General features: G+C 48.3%; 2 protein-coding genes across 2 annotated transcripts; both read right to left on the reverse strand.

The window, feature by feature from the left end:
* Positions 1-6,837: 6,837 nt before the first annotated feature.
* Positions 6,838-7,407, reverse strand: LOC142310195 (uncharacterized). Its single transcript, XM_075347680.1, has one exon. It carries the CDS (start codon positions 7,405-7,407, stop codon positions 6,838-6,840), a length of 570 nt encoding a protein of 189 aa, XP_075203795.1.
* Positions 7,408-13,488: 6,081 nt separating this feature from the next.
* On the reverse strand, positions 13,489-14,318 carry LOC142310196 (uncharacterized). Its single transcript, XM_075347681.1, has one exon. The coding sequence runs from the start codon at positions 14,270-14,272 to the stop codon at positions 13,703-13,705; it is 570 nt and encodes a 189-aa protein (XP_075203796.1). The 5' UTR covers positions 14,273-14,318; the 3' UTR covers positions 13,489-13,702.
* Between the last annotated feature and the right edge of the window lie 281 nt (positions 14,319-14,599).

Genomic DNA, 14,599 nt, shown 5'->3' on the forward strand with positions numbered 1-14,599 from the left:
TACTGACTGTGGTTATGGTGTGGCATTCATGTGCTGATGGTGGTTTTGACGTGACATTCATGTGCTGGTGGTGATTCTGGAGCTTCATTCATGTGCTGCTGGTGGTTTTCACACTGAATTCATGCGCTGATGGTGGCTCTGGTACTGCATTCATGTGCTGATGGTGGTACTGGCACTGCATTCATCTGCTGTTGGTGGCTCTGGTACTGCAGTCATTTGCTGATTGTGGTCCTGGCACTGCAGTCATGTGCTGATGGTGGCTCTGGTACTGCATTCATGTGCTGATGGTTGTCCTAGCATTGCATTCATGTGCTGATGGTGGTTGTGCTGTTGCATTCATATGCTGATGGTGGTTCTGGTGCTGCATTCATGTGCTGATGGTGGTTCTGGTGCTGCATTCATGTGCTGATGGTGGTTCTGGTGCTGAATTCATGTGCTGATGGTGGTCTTGCCACTACATTCATGTGCTTGTAACAGTGTTTAGAGGTACAAAGTGCTGTGAATTTTGACAGGTTTGCTCTCCGGTGTTTTGGCTCATGGTGTGTGGAGAGAGCTGGGAATGCTCTAGGACCCAGAGGTCTCCTCCCTGCAGATGGTGGGCGCCAGGATATCAGCTAGGGCATATCTGGACAAGCCCAGGAAACAAGTGAGAACTTGGTGCTATCTTGCTGGAAAGAACTGAGACGGTTGTGGAAGATGGAACTTTCTGAAGTGGAAGCAGGATGCTGAACAGGCATGGCAGCCGGGACCTATAGAAAAAGAGGAAGATTAGTCCTGGAGGAGAGAGCGGGTGGACCCTTGCCAGGTTGGAAAAGAGACTTTCTACAGACCCCCTGAGAAAAAGTCATTTGGACTTAGGATCCCAATCCCTGTGCTCCACTGAACTGTGAGTGACCATAGCCGAGGGCTATTGGAGATCTGCAGCATAAAGTATTACGGACTCTTTTTGTGCACGTTGGTTTTCTTACATTTTGGCGCTGAAGACCTCAGAATTGGCCACAATCGGGACTCTTTACAGAACTATGACAGATTCTTTCAGAGTTTACGGTACCTTTAGATTAGATACCTGGGTATACAAATTTCTCAGTGTATATGTACATATACCTTTTTCTGAGTCTTGCATATAGAACTGATAGGTTGTAAATTGGTGTGAAGCTTCAGAGATCCCCACTGAAATGCTCCCATGTGATTTATACCTTCCTCTGTTTCTTAGGTAGTTAATCACCCTTTCTTAGACTACGTAAATGTGTTCTTGTTTTTGGCTGTGAAACACACCCTGGGGAACTCTAAGGCTATGTGTCCACAGTAAAAGGTCCCTGCGGATTTTTTTGCCTGAAAATCCGCGGGTGCGGATTTGCCGCGGATTTACCGCGGATTTACCGCGGATTTGCCGCGGATTTTGATGCGGATTTTATTTTTTTTTTTTTCCCCATTCAAAACAGAAAATCCGCACCAAATCCGCACCAAACAATTGACATGCTGCAGTTTGTTCCGCATCAAAATCCGCGGCAAAATCCGCAGCGGAAAAATCCGCAGCATGGGCACAGCATTTCCAAAATGCCATTGAAATGGCTGGGGAGTAGCTGTGCTGCAGATTTTCGGCAAATCCGCGCTAAATCCGCGTCAAAATCCGCGTCAAATCCGCGATAAATCCTGTAGCGTGGGCACATAGCCTTAGGCTGACACACTGACCTTCGAGTGTAACTCATTATGTTAACATTAGTGTTTTTATCTGGGGGAAGAAGCTTTTCTTTATTCCATACCTTGCTACCTGAAATCATGGACATATTGTTCCATTTGTACACAGCCACAAACCAGGCACTGATTGTCCACAATTTGACTGCAACCACAGATCTGCCGCAGATTTATCTCTATGTGTGACAGGGCCTTAACACTGACTGCTCATATCCTCTTGATGTCTGATGCGTCCTTTTTGTTATAAAAATTACAAACTGCTGTTGCATCTGGTGTCTATAATTGCTTGCATCTCTGACATCACATCAGCAGCGCTGTAGCCAATCAGTTAGCTGCTGAGCTCCTTGATTGGTTGCAGCGCTATCATTGTAACATGACATCAGCGCTGCAGACAAGAGCAGACCTGGGGAGAGTGAATAAACAAACAATGCAGGGAATGGGTTTCTTTAGCAACCCTGAGACCTGGTCGCTTGGGAGCTGAGCTCGGCCCAGGATCCCTTTGCTGATCGCTGGATGGCGAAGACACACAGGATACGTTTGGACGGCCACTGGTACCCACCTGGATCTTGCACCAGATCACCAGGTCGACACCTGCAGTACAAGGGACAGAAATCAGCTGCCTCCACAGAGCTGCGATAGTGAGTACAGAGCTTTGGTTTACTAGGTGCGTGTGTCTCCCTTTCTATAGCACTGTTCACCCACATCCAGCACCCCGAGGGATACTTCAATCAGCCCTGTTCACCCTCATCCAGCACCATCCAGAGTCTTGGGGCCTTCCCCTTACCCGTGGAGGGAACGTCATCTGGCTGCCCCACTTCAGCTCCCCCGGGTACTCCCATTGGCAGCGGCGGTACTCCCCTTACCGCGAACCATGGGTGGCGTCACGAACACTTATCCCCTGTAAATAGTCCCCTTTACATTTGAGTGGCTTCAAGCCCCTGGGTCCAGAGACCCTTGAGCCACAGCAACCCCGTATCCAAGCGGTTCGACTGCTGCAGGGGCGGCACACCTCAAATTCTTGGCGTCACGAACAGGATACGGACTGGGCCCACTAACCTAGGTGACGATCGCCTTGGAGGGTTCGAGCTGCGGTATCAAAGTTGAGTTCCAGACATTTTTCGCCATTTTTGGCGCCAAAATGCCATCTTCCCGACCAAAAAAGCGCGAAGCTGAAGCTCCACCCCTCGTCCAGAGAGCACAGCTGGAAGCTGGAGAGCTGGCTGCTGAAAACCAAGGGGGTGGTGTAATGGGATGTAACAGCGGAAGTGGCACAGGGACGCCAGGACTCTGACCATAAAGTTCCTGGAACCCGCAGAGACAAGATGTCGGCAGCAAGGGACTGGTCACCGCAGCGTGCTGCTCCTGGGACCGCTACCTGGAGAGTCGAGATGAGGAGCGTGGCTGCCGCAGTATAGGACCGCGAGATGGAAGCCCTGCGTGTGGAGCATGTAAGCAGCTACCCAGTTCCGGTTGATCTGGCCTACCCGGACGCGGAATCCTGTCTGCCCCCGGCCACCGCAATCACCCAGCCACCGCCACCCTCGCCGGACGCCGAGCAGCTAACCCCAACACCGGCAGCGGAACCTCTAGCCCCAAAGAAAGCAAGCAAGCCACAAAGCCTCCGGTTCCACCACCGGCCAGACCAGACCAGGCCACAACGCCTTTGGTCCTGCTATCGGCCAGATCAGACCCGGCTGCATCACCGGGCCGGTACCTTGGTACAGAGCACCCGAACTCTGCTATCCTCGCTGCGGAACAGCCGACGCCTCTTCTTGCAGCAGCGGTAGCTGAATCTGGATAGCTACCCACAAGTTGTTATAAAGTTAAAAAATGACTGTTTGGACCTGTCACCTTTGTTGAACGTTCTCCAGTGTTAAGTTTGAGTGGAGAAGGCCGTCAGGGATCGGTTCAGGGGTCCCTAGTGGAAGGTGACAGGAGAGTTCATGCTCCAGATAGACTGTGTCATCCTTGTTGACCCTTTTTCCATGTTCCGTTTAAGGTAAAAAGTCCATCAGGGTCTTGGACGGTGCAGCGCTGGTAGACGGCACCAGGGGCCCTTGATGGAGGTTGGCACAAAGAGTAATGGCTACCAAGTTACTCAGGACTGTTACCAGAGTCGTCTTTTACACCTCCAGGACTTCAACACTGTCACCAGGGACTGCTAAGGTTCCTGCAAAAAGGGGCGTCCACCAGCACTAGAGGTGGCATCAGGGATCCAGGTTGTTTGGGTGGCGGGTTGAAGGGAGAGGGCCGATGGGAATGGACTGTGGCAGGAAGGGGCTGCAGCAGAGTAGGCTGAGACACCGACTACCGCTACAACCGGTAGCGATCTCCGGGTGCCCTAGTGTTGGCCTGCTCATTTGAAACGTTTAAGAAAACTGCCTCCCGTGCGAGGGAAGAATGTTTTGTAAAAATTAGCTTTTTCTTATGTTTAATAAAACTCTGCTCACGCTGTAGCTCGGGGATGAGCTACATTTAACCAAGGGGGAATGTAGCGCCCCTGAGACCTGGTCACTACAGGGTATCGCAACTGGGTTAAGGAGCAGTGTCCCTCTGGAGTAAGTGACAGGTGGCTTGCCAGTGTTGACATCACACACACTTTCCATGCAGTTAGGTGTCTTTCCCTTGAAGTGGGAGTAGCCTGGTCCTTGGTAGGGAGAGTCAGCCATCCAGAGAGCATGGGACTTTCCGGTTTACATAACAACCACTGGGGCGGGTGCCACATGGGGTATAAGAGGAGGTAGCCATGACACATAGAGAGAGTAAAGCTGGAGGCTGTCTGAGGGAGCGTCCTATGACACCAGCCTGGGTGCAGGAAGGCACCAGCGCTGGGGGGGGGACTGAGGCAGCTCAACTTTCTGTTGCAGAGCCTGGGGCTTGGGAGCTGGAGCTCGGTCCAGGTTCCTTTTGCTGATCGCTGGATAGCGAGGACACAAAGGACACGTTTGGACGGACACTGGTAGCCACCTGGATCTTGCACCAGATCACCAGCTTGACACCTGCAGTACAAGGGACAGAAACCAGCCGTCCCCACAGAGCTGCGATAGTGAGTACAGAGCTTTGGTTTACCAGCTGCGTGTGTCGCCCCTTTCTATTGCATTGTTCATCCTCATCCAGCACCCCAAGGGATACTTCAATCAGCCCTGTTCACCCTCATCCAGCACCATCCAGAGTCCTGGGGCCTTCCCCTACCCGTGGAGGGAACGTCATCTGGCTGCCCCACTCCATCTCCCCTGGGTACTCCCATCGGCAGCGGCGGTACTCCCCTTACCGCGAACCACGGGTGGCGTCACGAACATTTATCCCCTGTAAATAGTCCCCTTTACATTTGAGTGGCCGCAAGCCCCCAGGTCCGGAGACCCTTGAGCCACAGCAACCCCGGATCCGAGCGGTTCGACCGCTTCAGGGGCGGCACATTTCCATAACTGGAAAACCTAAGGGTGTGTGCACACTAGGTATTTTAAACTCAAGCAAAACTGCCATGTTTTTCAAGCAGAAGATGTTGAAAACCGTGGCTTTTTTTTATCCTGACCCATCTTCTGTGTAGTTTTACAGTAGTTTCCTGGATATTTTTTTTGTGGTTTTGATCATCTTTGTTTTTTTAGTGTTTCCCATTGTGTTTGTCACACATTTTTTACTGCGCTGATGATGGTAAGACGCAACAAAAGACGTCCGGGCATCTTTCGAGCCTTCCCATTGATCTGCATTGTAAAGTACACAGCGTTTTCCGAGTAGAAAACACCAACACCAGAATGGTGGGGTCACTTCTTTTAACCGCTTGGTTGTTTTAGAAACTTGAAGTGGTTAAAAGATACTCAAAAGCCTGAGCCTGTGCACAGCAAGTAGATGCATATGTTAATTCATTTTGAGTATTTTCATAATAGTTTCCATGGTAGGATCTGCCCCCAAAAATGTCATTGCACATTCCCTAAGTGGTATGCACCCAAAATTAGCACCATTGAAAACTACAGCTTCCTTGATCACCTATCTGTAGAATAGCTCATCAATATTAGTTCGGAGGGATCTGATTTTGTATCCCTGCCCATCAGCTATATGACAAGGCCGCAGCATTATATGGAGCACAACATCCTCTTCATTATCTATGGGACCCAGCTCTTTAGGGAAAATAGTGGCTTTACCAGGCCCTACAACTAAAGGGGGCTTTACATGCAACGACATCGCTAACGAGATGTTGTTGGGGTCACGGAATTCGTGACACACATCCAGCCTCGTTAGCGATGTCGTTGTGTGTGACACGTACGAGCGACCGCTAACAATCAAAAATACTCACCTAATCGTTGATCGTTGACACGTCGTTCTAATCTCAAATATCGTTGCTGCTTTTGGACGCAGGTTGTTCGTCGTTCCTGAGGCAGCACACATCGCTACGTGTGACACCCCAGGAACGACGAACAGCACCGTACCTGCGTCCTCCGGCAACGAGGTGGGCGTGTCTTTAATGCGGCTGCTCTCCGCCCCTCCTCTTCTATTGGACACCTGCCGTGTGACGTCACTTTGACACCGCACGAACCGCACCCCTTAGAAAAGAGGCTGTTCGCCGGCCACAGCGACGTCGCTGGGAAGGTAAGTCCGTGCGACGGGTACTAGCGATATTGTGCGCCATGGGCAGCGATTTGCCCGTGACGCACAAACAACGGGGGCGGGTGCGATCGGCAGCGACATCGCTAGCGATGTCGCTGCGTGTAAAGTGGCCTTAAGAGCAATAAATAGGACTGAGCAGTAATACTGGACGCAGCTGTGACTACATGTTATATGGTCGTGTTACACTCACCTCACTTCTTGTAACCTACAAGTGCATAAAGATATTACACATGCACCACGCGACAAGTGGGCCTGTGTGCCTCCAAATGCCAGGGCTGAATTTTAGTCCCAGTCCAACCCTGATTGTGATCCATATATGTAGTTTTTAATGTCCACTGATGACTGCAAATCTAGCTTTGTTATGGGGCCACCCCAAGCTAGGGGCCAGAGAGAAGCAGGCTTCCATTATGCTGTAGTAAAGATATAGTATATGAACAGTTATTGATATGTGGCTTGAAAATAGGCAAATAAGGTAGTGTTGCCTACAGAACATTTGTCCAAATGCATGTGGTGCCAAGTCTTGTTATTAGAGTTTCTCAATCAGAACTGTTTGTTGTTTTGAAACTGTTTTACTAAATTGGTGAGAGCCTCCAGCCCCTCCACAAGTCCTGCCCCATAGGTAGCAGAACAGCCCTGAATGTGCCACTGGTGTCCTTTCATATTTTTCAGTCCCAATTTCTCTACTAGCTCCATGGGCTTCTGGGCACCAGGTAGATCTTGCTTATTGGCCATCACAACAAAGGGGACACCTCTCATTTCATTACTTTCCAGGATGCTGATGAGCTCTACCTTGGCTTCCATAAACCTTTCAGGATCGGCACTGTCCACCACAAAAACCAGTCCGTCTGTGTTCCTGAAGTAGTGTTGCCACAGAGCTCTCATCCTGCCGTGACTTCCCATGTCCCACATAGTGAAGGTGACGTTACGGATGGGTTCCACAGTTTCAACATTGAATCCGATGGTGGGGATTGTACAGACAGTCTTATTCAGCTTCAGTTTATATAGCAGAGTTGTCTTTCCAGCAGCATCAAGACCCAAAAGCAGAATTCGGGCTTTCAATTCAGAGAAGTTGAGAAGGGTTTGGTAGAGGCTGCTCAGGAGACCACCCATATCTGCTGCAAATGTTCCTCTCTGTGGCTCTCTGTAAGGATCTCTTGGGTCTTGAGTAGGTAGCTGTGCATGGCTCCTGAAAGCTCTCCTATATATACACTGCTGGCCAAACACTTGTCACCTAGCAATTATTAACGCTCTTGAGGAATTTCCTGCTTGATCTGTCATTCTGTGCCGTGTTGGAACTTTTCACTACAACCAGTAGTTACATCGTCAGTAATGAGAGAAACCCGGAAGTGACATCACTGAGTAAGGTCACAGCAGATGATAATACTGCACTGATACAATACTAAAAAGGCTGTACCTCATATAATACATACCCTGGTGATCTAATAGAAGTAAAGACCTTATGCTATGAATGTTTTGAATACAAATATCTTAACCCATTGAGGGTATGTGCACACGGAAAATGTGCTGCAAATTATTGATGCCGTGAATTACTGACCTGAAAGAGATCATTAAAGGTTTAATGGGGATTGTCAATAATCACAACTAGGAGGTTAACAAGTGCCTAAAGGGTACTTTATACGCTGCGATATCAGTACCGATATCGCTAGCGAGCGTACCCGCCCCTGTCGGTTGTGCGACACGGGCAAATCGCTGTCCGTGGCGCACAACATTGCTAACACCCATCACACGGACCTCAACGTCACTCTGGCCGGCGAACCGCCTCCTTTCTAAGGGGGCGGTTCGTGCGGCGTCACAGCGACGTCACACGGCAGCCGTCCAATGGCAGAGGAGGGGCGGAGATGAGCGTCCGGAACATGTCGCCCACCTCCTTCCTTCCTCATTGCTGGTGGACGCAGGTAAGGAGATGTTTGTCGTTCCTGCAGTGTCACACACAGCGATGTGTGCTGCCGCAGGAACGACAAAGAACATCGTACCTGCAGCAGCAATGATATTAAGGAAATTAATGACGTGTCAACGAGCAACGATTTTTCACGTTTTTGCGCTCGTTGATCGTCGCTCATTGGTGTCACACGCTGCGATGTCGCTAACGGCGCCGGATGTGCGTCACTAACGACGTGACCCTGACGATATATTGTTAGCGATGTCGCAGCGTGTAAAACACCCTTCACAAAATGAGATAAGACCTAGCGTCACCTAGGGTAGGTGCTCTGGAGTAATAAAGACAGTGCTTAGAAAGGAGAACTCCGGCACAGTAATTGCTTTCCCAAGGAAAAAAAGGGGTACACTGGTTCATGTATTTCTTAATCTGTTTTTCTTTATTGAAAAAGGTGAAACGGTGCTGTACAAGAATAGAGAGTCCGCCAGGACGTTTAGGCCTTAGGCCTTCATCAGGTCGGACAATCTGACTGGAATATTTTTACCTATGTGCTAACAATGGTGGATCACTACCCCAGATTCCTGGTGGTGGTACCTGTCAAAGATATAACAGTAAGCACCGCAGCCAAAGCTTTCCAGGCCCATTTCTGCACACCTCAAAGTTACCCAGAACAGGTGTTGACAGACAGAGACCCTGCTTTTGAAGCTGACATCTTCAGAGAATTCTGTAACCTGTACGACTGTAAGAAGATACGTACTACTCCCTACCATGCACAAACAAATGGGATGTGTGAGAAGATGAACCACCTTGTAATCAATCTGCTGAAAACGCTGCCACTAGAAGAGAGAAAATTGTGGCCTGAGAAGTTACCTGATTTGGTGGATATGTATAATAACATCCCGCTGAGTTCCACAAAGTGCACCCCCGCATATCTCATGACAGCGATACCTGGCAGACTACCAATGAATGTGGAGATGGAGATCGAAGTACCAGAAATCAACCCATCAAGCGAAGACTGGGACTCTCACCATCAAGCTCAGTATAGAAAAATTCAAGACTATGTTGAGCAGAACTTGAACCGCAGTTGAGAAAAACAAGAAAAAGACTTCAACAAGAAAGCACAAGCTAATCCTTTAATGTCTGGAGAAGCAGTTCTCAAAAGGAAGAGAAGAATTCACAAACTCGACGATCAATGGGAGAAGGAACCTTATGCCATACTACCTTCACATTTTGATAATCAGAAGACCTGCCTAATCAGCAAGGATTAGGGCAGAACCACATCTACTGTCTCACGTGATCACTTGAAAAAATGTCCAGAAATACTGAAACCAAGAGAGGAAGTACCAGATCCACCTCAAGTCGAAGAAAAGAAAGAAAGAAAGAAAGAAAGAAAGAGTGATCCATACTATTTTGGGAGACTTTCCAGAAAACTGGCCCCAGTATAATGGAGCTGTCATTGTGCCAGTCCTTACACTTCCTCAAGAGGCAGAGGAACCAGTTCCAGAAGAACCCTCAGACCATACACTGGTAGGCTTATGGAGAACACGTAGACAATTGCCTAGTCCACCTGCAGACAGTAGGAAGACACCCACTAGACATTAGAGCACAACAGGGGTTAGAGGAAGGACTAGACTTACGCAGGTCAGCCCGTAGCAATTTTGGCCAACCCCCACTTAGGTACAGAGAGTAAAACCCTAAGTGAAATATACAGTCAATAATGCAAATAATGTTGAACTATTTGTTATTCTTTCTGCTAATCATTTAAAAATGTGTACCAAAAGTTGAAAAATTGAATCATTTGGGACAGTCACCTGATTTTTCACAAGTTAAGTTAAAAATGAACCATGGCTGCAGGACTGGCAGCAGCCAGCACGAACTTGTGCTTTTGTAAATAGTTACACCTAGTGTGCCTACCAGAGTAGTCGACATTAATCTCGCCACCACGGAGAGGAAGGTTGGAGGAAAGGTCTAGGATAGAGAACGCCCAGACCTGGTCACCAGAGGGACCGGTGACCTGCCTCCTCAAAGGGTTTTGTGGAACCAAGACCTTTTTGGGTGGTGAGTTGATGGGGTCGGTTACTCAATGTAATGTTCAAGAAATGTGCCTCCCCTGCGAGGGAGGATTGTTATGCATTTAAGCTTTTTACAACTATTCCGGTTCAATAAATACTCTGCTTGCTTACAGCCTGAGGACGTGTTGTGTTTAACCAAGGGGGAATGTAGCGCCCCTGAGAACCTAAGGACACTAAAGGGAACTGCTTCCTCTGCAGGACCTAACCCCTAGGACCTGGAGTACCAGTGCCTTTTCCACCAAAACACAATCTAAATCCTAGTTCTCCTCTCCACATTGGGCATAGAGGGTTAACCACGTAAGGGGATGATCGCCATGGGAGCGAGTCCCTGGGTATAGCCAGCCTGGTGAGCAGAGTCAGTCAGTGGTAGCAAGAGGAGAGTGAAGCACACAGAAGAGGTGTGCGGACGTGCCTGAGCTGGGTCCGTGTAGCGGTGACCCCGGGGGCACAGGAGAGAGGTTGCCAGGATGGGTACCGAGATACCGCTGGGACTGGAGCACACACGGGGCACAGGGCCCTAGGTCAAGTGCAAGTTTTAGACTGTTTGGCAAATACCTGTCCGATGAGGACACCTTCACGGACTTCACTGAACCAAATAATCTAGGGGCATCAGCATTAAACTAGGATTGGGGTTCGGACACTTACATCCCCGCAGGGTCCGCACTGCCCGCCCTATGGAGAAGGAGTCTGTACCCCACAAGGGACAGTCGGGGTCCCAGAGCACGGGACCGGGCAACGGCCACCAGAGTGACATTCCCATTTGTTATCGCCCGGGACCGAGTACCCCCTTCTCTAGACGCTACACCTGCTGGGCAACATAGGGGATTCACAGGTTCCACCAGGCACAAGGAAAAGAGCCGAGGTAGGACCCCAGGTGTTGGATGGGGTTAGACTAGTTGGCTGGGAACAGAACGTAGGGAAGAGGAGTGACAGCATCAGAGCCAGACAGAAGAATTGCAGTATAGTGCTATTGTGCACAGGAAGAAAGGAACAACATGAAATAACTGTTAAAGGAATGGATATAGGAACAGATAAAGAGGAAGGAGTTTAAAGTGACTGCATTTTGTATGAGAACCCTACCACAAAAGTACAGTAAAGTTGTGTTAAAAAAATGAGAATCCCTTTGTGTCGTCTCCGTGATTGTCCTTGAACAAGAAGATAGAAGAGACGAAATATCCACAAGTGGCAAGTAAGTGAATGAAGCCCAAACGTTCATGGTCCCGATAATCTGCCTGTAGCAGGGCCAGGGAGTTGCACGACACACCGACCATGAGTACAGCGCCCCCTTTCACTCCAGTTTACACATATATACTAACAGAGGGTCCATATATACTAGCATGGGGCTTATATACACCAGGATGGAGCCCAGGCAGGGGGCCCATATACACTAGGCTGGGGGACATATACATCAGGCTAGGGACATATATACCAGGATGGGGGTCATTACTATGTAATGAAGGGGGAGCAGCACATGTCTTTATAGTGTTTAGAAAACTACAAGGGCCCGTACATTTGACATAAACATGCAGGGGAGTGAGAATGGGGGGAGCATATCCAAATCTTGCATCGGGGTCCATCAGACTCTAGTTATGCCACTGGTGTGGGAGGCACTTATACAGTGTGGGGAGCCCTTATATAATGTGTGAGCTAATGTAGGGGATCATTATACAGGGCAGGAACTAATGGGAGAGCCTCTATACAGTGTGGGAGTTAATGTGGGGGCTGTCATACTGGGGACTACTTTGGGGGCCCTCTTACAGTGTGGGGAGCTACTATTGAAGCCATTATATAATGTGGGGGCTACTGTGGGGACAATTAATAAGTGTGTTGGCTACTGTAGTGGCCATTATACTGTGTGTGGACCATTGTTTTAGTGAAGCTGTGGCCCATCATACTGTGTACATGGGGAACGAGGAGCAGCGGTGGGGAACCGAGGAGAGGTAACTACATATTTATTCAGTACACAGTGGGGGTGCACAATGCTGGGTGGGGGTGTATACTGATATGTGGGGCTGCATAATACTATATAGGAGTGCAAAATACTATGTGGGGGTGTATAATTCTATGTGGGGGTGTATAATGCTATGTAGGGGTATATAATGCTATGTGGGGTACATACTACTCTGTGGGGCAGCGTAATGTTATGTGGTGCAGCATAATACTACGTGGGGCAGCATAATACCATATGGGAGAATATGGGGAGTGTATTATAGTATATGGAAAACTATGTGGGGCCCTTTACTATATGGAGGACTATGTGAGGCCCACTATACTATATGGAAGGCTTTGTGGGGCCATTGTAATATTTGGAGGGCTATGAGGGAGCCTTTATACTTTATCTAGAGTTATATAAGGGCCATTATACTGTATGCAAGCATATATACAGTGTTAAGGTTTGCATGGGATCTATCATACTCTGTGGAGGGCTGTGTGGGGGCCATTATTTTATTTGGAGGGATAGTAAGGGCCATTATACTGTAGGTAAGCCCATTATACTGCAGTGAGGGCTGTGTGGGGATCACAGCTGGGGGTCTTACTGTGTTGGAGGTCACCATTCATTGCTGGAGTAGTTAAAGGGGGGTACAGTAGGGTTATGGTACTGTGTGTTTAGCGAGTACTGTGGAGGAATGTACTTTGGGGTATCAAACAGTGCTTGTGAGACACTTTTGTTGCCATCATACTTTATGGCTGCAATGAAAGGGGAATCTAGGGGCTTCAATAGGAGGAAACTTACTTTGTAAGGGCTGTAGAGTTGTGAAATATGCGATTCTATGACCCAGCCGAATCTTTTTTTTTTTGGGGGGGGGTCCAATTGGAAATCCTGCTATGGGGCCCCATGATTTCTATGTGCGCCTTTGACATCAGCTCACCCCGCGCTACCAAGGCAACACATTGACGCCCCGTGATCACATCTCTGCTGATTAGATCAGCAGAGATGCGCGGAAATTACCATGGGTTTGCCGCCGGAACCCATGCTAACCGGGGGGAATGCGACAATGAGACAAATGATCCCACTTTGTGTGTATATGATAAGACTTAACCCTTAACAACACATCAAAGGAATTATTAATCTTAGAATTAATATTTATTAACAAAAAGAAAATCCAAGTATCATAAATACACAATGTTCGAAACATAAATGTGTACAATATAATGACAATCTTATACTTAGTATAAATAATGTATAGGACAAAGTAAGACTTTCTGATAAGGGTGAGACAATGCAATTAGGAGTTATTATGTGTACGTATAAAGATTTAGAAACCTTTCCATTGTGATCCATATATTTAGTTTATAATGTCCACTGGTGACTGCAAATCCAACGTGTTATGGAACCACACTGAGCTAGGGGCCAGAGAGCATGCTTTCATCATGCTCAGAACATTTGTCCAAACACACGTGGTGCCAGGTCTTGTTACTAGAGAGAATGTCCCAATCAGATCTGTTTGTTCTTTTGAAACTGTTTTACCAAATTGGTGAGGACCTCCAGCCCCTCCACAAGTCCTGTCCCATAGGTAGCAGAACACCCCTGAATGTGCCACTGGTGTCCTTTCATCTTTATCAGTCCCAAATTCTCTGCTAGCTCCATGGGATTCTGGGCACCAGGTAGATCTTGCTTATTGGCCATCACAACGAAGGGGACACCTCTCATTTCATCATTTTCCAGGATGGCGATGAGCTCTGCCTTGGCTTCCACAAATCTCTCAGGATCGGCACTGTCCACCACAAAAATCAGTCCGTCTGTGTTCTTGAAGTAATGTTTCCACAGGGCTCTGATCCTGCCCTGACCACCCACGTCCCACACGGTGAAGGTGACATTACGGATGGGTTCCACAGTTTCAACATTGAATCCGATGGTGGGGATTGTACAGACAGTCTCATTTAGCTTCAGTTTAAATAGCAGAGTTGTCTTTCCAGCAGCATCAAGACCCAATAGCAGAATCCGGGCTTTGGTTCCAGAGAAGTTGAGAAGAGTTTGGTAGAGGCTGCTCAGGAGACCACCCATATCTGCTGCAAATATTCCTCTCTGTGGCTCTCTGTAAGGATCTCTTGAGTCTTGAGTAGGTAGCTGTGCATGGCTCCTGAAAGCTCTCCTATATATACACTGCTGGCCAAACCCTTGTTACCTAGCAATTATTAACGCTCTTGAGGAATTTCCTACTTGATCTGTCATTCTGTGCCGTGTTGGAACTTTTCACTACAACCAGTAGTTACATCGTCAGTAATGAGAGAAACCCGGAAGTGACATCTGAGTAAGCAGTTAATAATACTGCACTCATACAATACTAAGACTGCTGAGACCAGATTACCCTCAACCAAAAACCCTCCCATG

This window comes from Anomaloglossus baeobatrachus, chromosome 5 (assembly GCF_048569485.1).
Source record: "Anomaloglossus baeobatrachus isolate aAnoBae1 chromosome 5, aAnoBae1.hap1, whole genome shotgun sequence".
Classification (NCBI taxonomy): Eukaryota; Metazoa; Chordata; class Amphibia; order Anura; family Aromobatidae; genus Anomaloglossus; species Anomaloglossus baeobatrachus.

What these genes read in the sequence shown, in the direction of transcription:
- LOC142310195 (XM_075347680.1), bottom strand. Translation starts at nt 7,407, where the DNA reads ATGGGTGGTCTCCTGAGCAGCCTCTACCAAACCCTTCTCAACTTCTCT.
- LOC142310196 (XM_075347681.1), bottom strand. Translation starts at nt 14,272, where the DNA reads ATGGGTGGTCTCCTGAGCAGCCTCTACCAAACTCTTCTCAACTTCTCT.